The sequence below is a fragment of the Centruroides sculpturatus genome, unplaced genomic scaffold (assembly GCF_000671375.1).
Source record: "Centruroides sculpturatus isolate CEXI.00-Female unplaced genomic scaffold, Cexi_2.0 scaffold214, whole genome shotgun sequence".
NCBI lineage: Eukaryota > Metazoa > Arthropoda > Arachnida > Scorpiones > Buthidae > Centruroides > Centruroides sculpturatus.
The window spans coordinates 523,814-530,845 of NW_019384569.1; the positions used below are offsets into that span (position 1 = coordinate 523,814).

The 7,032-nt window shown below is 28.4% G+C and overlaps 1 protein-coding gene across 5 annotated transcripts in view; it reads right to left on the reverse strand.

Annotated features, from left to right (window-relative positions):
* LOC111624128 (plectin-like) overlaps positions 1 to 7,032 on the reverse strand; it is a 78,170-nt gene that overhangs the window by 3,744 nt on the left and 67,394 nt on the right. Inside the window, exon 1 of one of the 5 annotated variants that reach the window (XM_023366922.1) lies at positions 5,909 to 6,634. The exons of the other annotated variants lie outside the window; for them this stretch is intronic. Coding sequence (XP_023222690.1) covers positions 5,909 to 6,055 — 147 coding nt within the window. The 5' untranslated portion in view covers positions 6,056 to 6,634. Of the gene's footprint in view, positions 1 to 5,908; positions 6,635 to 7,032 lie in introns of those variants that run through there. 5 annotated transcript variants of the gene reach the window in all.

The following is a 7,032-nucleotide window of genomic DNA, read 5'->3' on the forward strand; positions in this document are numbered from 1 at the left end:
TTAAAAAAATTACTGCACAAAATACTATTATTCTAAAAATAAAAACTATCTTCTTCTTAAAATTAATCAAGTTTTTATTTTTGTAAATTATTAATAATTTATAATAAATTTGCATAATTTTTCTTTATTTAATAAGAAATTGGAATAAATTAAATTGCGTAATAAGTTACAACAACAACAAAAAACAATAAATTCTTTCAATAAATTTACAAAATAATTTTCAAAAGTTAATTATTAATTTTAATCATATTTAAAAATAAATTTGCATACTTTTTATTATATAATTTATTAAGACTCTGAACATGTTGCTAAAGTTTACAATTGCGACAAAAAGAAAAATGCATTCTCTGTTCCAGTATGTGATTTTTTAAGTAGAATGTATCATTTTAGATAAGGGGGAAAAAAAACTTGTTTACTTAAAGATTTCTCGCCAAAAATTTAAAAATAATTCAAGCAATAAAAATTACTACTTTCAATATAACAACAACATATATAATATATAAGAAATTAGTTTAAAAATTTCTTCAGTTAAAACTTTTAATAGTTACAAATATATATAACTATTTATATATTTGTTTCTGCCATGTCATATTTAATTAAATAGCAATTTTTCAAATATCAGTTGACATTTTTTAAGTATATTTTGTAAGAAATGTTACAACTTAACATTTTATTTTGCTTAAAAAAAACTGACTTTTAAAATATTATTATTTTTTCTTTATTTAGAAAAAAATACTTGAAAATATACAATTCAATTATAACTATATACATAAATGTTTCACAAATAATTTTATATTAAATATTTTATAACATATTTTAAAGATTTAGGATTAATTTTATGAACATTTTTTACATTGATTTAATTGAATTTATTATTTAAATCATATGAATTGTTGTAATTTGAAATCATATATAAATATAAATTTTTATTATAGAATGTTTTGCCAACTTATATTTGTTTTATTATTAAACTTTTAAATAATTCATTAAATTCTTAGAAGATTTATTTTTATATGCATTCAAAAGAAATCTTATGCAACATATTTCTGATAGAACTTCTACTGAAATAATGATCTGTAATGAATAAATATAACCAAATCAAACTATACAATGTTTACAAGTAATAATAATTAAAAAAAAAAATGCATATCTGATGGCTGTAAAAGCTTACAGAATATTAAAACTGGAATCACACTAATAATGTCAGATTTCTTATTTTATCATTCATTAAATCTATGTATAGTTTGATCTGATATAGACAAATGCAAATGAATTGCATTGGTTGTATTATTTGTCTCTTCAATAAAAATACAAAAACATTAAACGTCACACAAAATATAGAACTTATAACGACCTAATTTGCATTTTATACCTCTTAAAATTTTATATATTTTTGCAGGATGTTTTTAAAAGTTTATAAAATACATTAATCTAAAAATTATTGAGTGCATTGTGTGATTCTTTGAAAACTGAACATCATTTACATGTGTTTTTTTATTAATTAATTCACTGGAAGAATAATAATTAAATTGAGTTGAATCTACGATGGCATACGTCTTTCTTACGTCATATATGAGGTACCCCGAAATCGGCTTACTTTATGAAGTCACGCGATATTCTTATAAGTTGCGCCAAGTAAGAAAGCTGAATGTTAGTGAAAAATGATGTTTCATATCAGATGTTAGTTGAAAATCGTTTAAAGTTAAATCATAATATTTTTTGGCTAAAAGCAGATAGCCAAATAGTTTAAAAGTTGCACCAATATCGGTGATGTGGCACAGTCCTAGTTTTTGTTAATCTTCTTTATTTATTGTATTCTTAACTTATGTTAAAAATATAATCTACACGCATAAGATACATTAGGCAGACGAAGGAAACATGTGTTAGCTATAAAGTAATGACAAGAGATTTTAATGAGCGTTGCTAACATAATTTCAGTAGCGATAAAGAAAATAATAATATATATATACATACAAGGATCTTAATTTTAAGTATATATTTTTCAATACTTTGATGAAAATTAGGGACATTTAGAAAATAAAAGGCTAAATATTAATTATTATGCAGTTCTTTTTTCTGATATATATTTAAATAATGCTTAGAGATTACTTTAAAAAGTTTTAATGGATTAGGTTAAGTTCAGAACAAGGTTTTACTCATTATATCTTCTGTAATTAACTGGAAGTTTTATTAATCTTAACTAGTTAATAACCTAAATTCTTTATAATTGAGCTTATTAATCATCTATAAAACTAATATTACTATTATCAAGTAATATTAGACATATTTAACATCTAAGATTGCTAAAATTCAATTCGATATATGCAATAATATAATATATAGGCCTATAGCTGAGAAGTTTATTCTATACTTAGTTTTCTTTCTATATTTCACAACTTAACTGTTTTGTCAGATAATTATTAAACAAATCTGATCAAAAGTCAAAACATTAAATTCAAATTATGATAAAAAGATAATCATTGATTGTTTGAATTCTGCTACATTAAAATATAGATAATTTATAATTTTAAATACTGTGTAAAATGACTTAAATGTATTTGTAAATAAAAGTTGAATAATTTAATTATTCACAACACAATTAAAGTATAATTACAAGGAAATAATTAATACGTAAATAATAATTAAATTGAAAAAAAAAAGTTGAGATTACTACAGAATTTCGACAAATAATAGACCCACGTACTAAGGTCGAAGCGCCTACTTAAAAATTTTCAAATCCACCTACACAAGTCATAACTGTTTATCTTATTTTATCTCTTTATAAACTCAACATATGATACTTTATAGCTTAGATACTTTATATGCAAATTACTCACAGACAACATAAAAAAAAGCCTATGTCTATTTTCCAAATAATGTCCAATTAAATCACGAAGAATAGGGAAGATATCATTTAAAACTTGAAATTTCTCTTTCAATTTAACAATATGTCAAGTTTTCCGACTAATATATAGTAAAATAACAGTGGTACAAAGTTCTGAACCAGACGGGGAGGTTGTAGAAACATCTTACAAACTGTATGTCCATTAATTATCAAGCAGAGAATCTACTGAAAAGGTAGCCGATCAAATCCGTCTTCACCCAGTTTGAAAATACTTCAAAATTCCCTCTTCTCGATAGTGTGGTCATAATTTACTCGTCCCAGTCAGCTAGACGGGCAAAGTGCCAGAGACGAGTTGTGTTTATTTATAAGTTCTCTTCATCCCTTCCAGACTATCTATCCCAATAGGCGACAATGGAGTGACAAAAGATGGTATAGTTTAATCAGTTAATACGTCGGATGGAGGTTATTTTTTTTCTTGTCGAAATAGTTCAACGTCCTCTTTATATTAAACCAAATAACGGAATCGGTGGGCGACAGAACTCTTCGCTCTTCCCACACGAAACAACACACAACCCACTTTCAGATAACTAATTAATAGAAAATCTGCTGGAAGTGACATCTGTTAAGCGGCAAAACTCGTCGATAAAAATCTCGCAAGTGACAAAAAAAAGGGGGGGGGAACAAACCGAAGATTAAATAATCAAGCAATTACTAAAGTCCAAATATACGGATTTATTTACCGCTCACGTGATACGTATCCTCCTATACGGCATCAGAGTTCGTTATTCTATATAAAACGATAGATTAACCACGTGGCTCCTAGCTCTTGTAATTGAGAAAGAAGCCGGAAATGTCATTTTAAATGCAGCCTACGAGATGTAAAAAGTCAGATAAAGTTTTCTTTCTTGATTAAAGAATAACAGGAAGATGATCCGGAGTTAGGGGTGAGTCACACGTATGTCTCCGAGCACGTGCGATTCGACGTCCGTCTTAAACGATTCTTTTTTTAGATACGGAGATATTCTTTTTTAGTTCGTCGACGGTTAGTCCATGGTCGCCGTGGCATTGCTCCACTAGCTGAGCCGTTTATAGAGAGTCAACATAGTTGTGCCAATGTCGCCATAGGAATTCTTGGCAAAGTAAAAAGGTACAAAGAACCTGACGCCACGTAGCCGCGTTAGAGAGTTTTATCCGGTTAATTATTTTACATTTATTTCTAAACTATATATATATATATATAACAATGTCTACGGTTCAATATAATGTAATAGGCTGATGTACCGGTTTAACAATGACACAAGTGATCTAGATTAAAAGCCATACGAGACAATAGTTGAAAGGAAATTAAATCTGTGAGTTTAAACTTACCGAATAATATCGAACGATGGTTACGTATAAACTTAACTTCGTCTAGTTTATTGTCGAATTAATTTTTAACAAGTGATTGCAACGAGGAACGAAATACTTGAGAAAGAAAATAGCCTCATAAAATACATCAAATGTTCTGATTATGACTTCTATTTTACTTCATAATTATTACGAGATAAGTCTTTGAATTTGGAAGCGGATATATTTAAGTTTTTATCAGATATATTGTAATATTTTATGAGAAAAAAAAGACTAAATCGATTGTCGCGTAGCGTTACGCGATGCAATACGCATACTAAACAACAGTTATAACGTTAATTGCTTCCGTTTCCGGTTATGAGATTTACGTATAGAAATTTGATTTATCGAGCCGTTATCGATTTGATTTGCAAACAAAACAATCGCAAGAAAAAGCCAAAAAAGTTTTGATTAAACTAATATTATTGCAGATAAACAGGAGTAATATGCAAACACTGTTTCCCCATAATAATGCTATGAAATTATTAAATACAGAAGAGAGATGTGATGCTAAAGAATAGAATAGAGAAGAGGAGAGTAAGGGGAGATGAAAGGACGTGGTAAAAGGTCTGTTTCCGTCTTCACCTTCACCATGTCCTCCCACCTCCGTAAAAGCCAAATGATGATGATGGTGATGATGATGTAGTCTAAATGTGATGATAAATCTTGTCAAGATGTGCCAAGAGAAAGGAGATAGATGACACAGTAAAAGACAAATAAGAATCTTAATAACTTCCGTTTCCGGTTTAGAAAACAGTTCTAAAGTTTAATAAATATATCCAAGTAAAAATAACATTACGTAAATTTTATTATTTCTGTATTAAACCATTTTCTAGCATTAATTACTCAACACATTACGTATTATTTTATAAGAAATTCGAATAAATACATAAGAAATTCTAATATTTTTTAATACGTATATATACATTACACGCACAGAAGATCATTTTATATATTTTATTCCCCCTAAAAACCTAAAAATTATATCTTAATCTCGGACAAGAGTTGAAAGCAGACCATTTCGACTCGAAGCACGCAAGAATATTGGAACGAGTCCCAACTTCAAATACGAGATTGGCTCAATAAAGTGAAACAACCAAGGGGAAAAAATGATAGAGAAATATTTTTTTTTCTTTTCTTTCAATGATCAGTAATTTGTTTTCGATACCTGAACGGGCGTTATCTGTTACGAATCGATTTTCACCCCATTGTTCCTATGCAAGGACGAATAATTAAAAATAAACTCGTTAAGTTGGTCTATCATAAATTTTAATGGAGTCAAATTAATTGCACCTCTTTACGGACCGGACTTTCGTAAGTTGCATAGTCTCTAGTGTTGCCAAATTAGCATATATATATATTTTTTTTGTGTGTACTTTTACCGCTATAATTCTCAATGTTTACGTCAAATAAAGCAAGAATTTTAGCGTGGGTGTACACAAATTTAAGTAGTTCATTTTGTAGTATGTTAATTTCTAATCCGTACACGTTAAGGTGACAGGTGGAAACGACACACTTCGACTTATAAGGCATTAACCAGTCGCAAATCGCGCACGCAACAGTCTTGTAACACATAACGTTTGTTTACAAATTATTATGACTTTTTCGGCTTGTAATCGAGACGTTAAACAAGGCTGTTGTTACGTAAAAAAAAAGTATACGTAAAATTATATTTACCTTTGTTACAATTTCACAAAAACGTAAAGCGCGACAAGCCATGACCTTCATGTAAAAAGACGCATAATAATAGACTGGAGAGAAGCCAAACAATAAGCATAGCCAGAGATGTACGCAGCTTAGTGAATAATTTATAGAAAAAAACATACATTTTACTCAGAAATTATAAAGATTTCGATAAGATTGAGACACAATCCGATGAGTCATACAAGCTTAGATAACGAGCGGTGATTTGTGTTAATTTAAACTCGTAACTAATACTTCAGTTTAAAAATCAAATGCTGAACCAAAACTAGCCTATTGAATGAGTTTTTGTAAATTAATTTAGGTTCAACTACCATAAAAGAATCGATTTATGTCATAACGGGTCAAAATTGGCACGCACTGAGATTAAAGTCTAGTGAGTTGGTTAGGTGGGAGTTTACGTTTTGTAGAACGTAACATGAAAAAGTGTTACTAGAATGTCAGATACGTAACCCACTTTTGTAACGTGGGTGGGCTACATAAAAGAAAAAAATAATAATAATAAATAAATAAATAAATCACTCGACCGATCACTTCATAAAAAATAGAACTTTATGGTAACTCGGATGTTGTAAGATCTTTATTTAAAAAAAAAATGAGAACATTAAAGAATTATCTAGCTTTAAGCTTGTATTTAATGCCAAAATCATATATTATCCACCCCATGCAGAGGTTAACGACGTCATAGATTTAAATATTTAAATACAGAGGAGGCATCGAACGTACTGTACCTTTCTTGCCATAGTTTAATTATGTAGTCATATTCTTAGATAGTTCACATCGCCTCGAGAAATCAAGTAAAAATTTATTCAGAAAATAACATTTTCGTGCTTTATCTTAAATTTAAATAAAGTAAGAAGCCAAGAAAGAGTTTTTTTATTTATTTTTTTTAACACGCTACGATGTGCAACCTTAAAAAAATTTACGACGTGTTAATTTTTCAAAATGCTCTTTCATCGTAACGCTTAAAAAACAAAAAAATGTTTCTTTTTATTGTTCTTAAAATTCAGAATTTCAAAACGTGGTTCTATTATTGAATAATTGTGTAAGAAAATGTTTTTAAAAAAAATTCGAATTGGTTCGATTATAGAACGATTGAA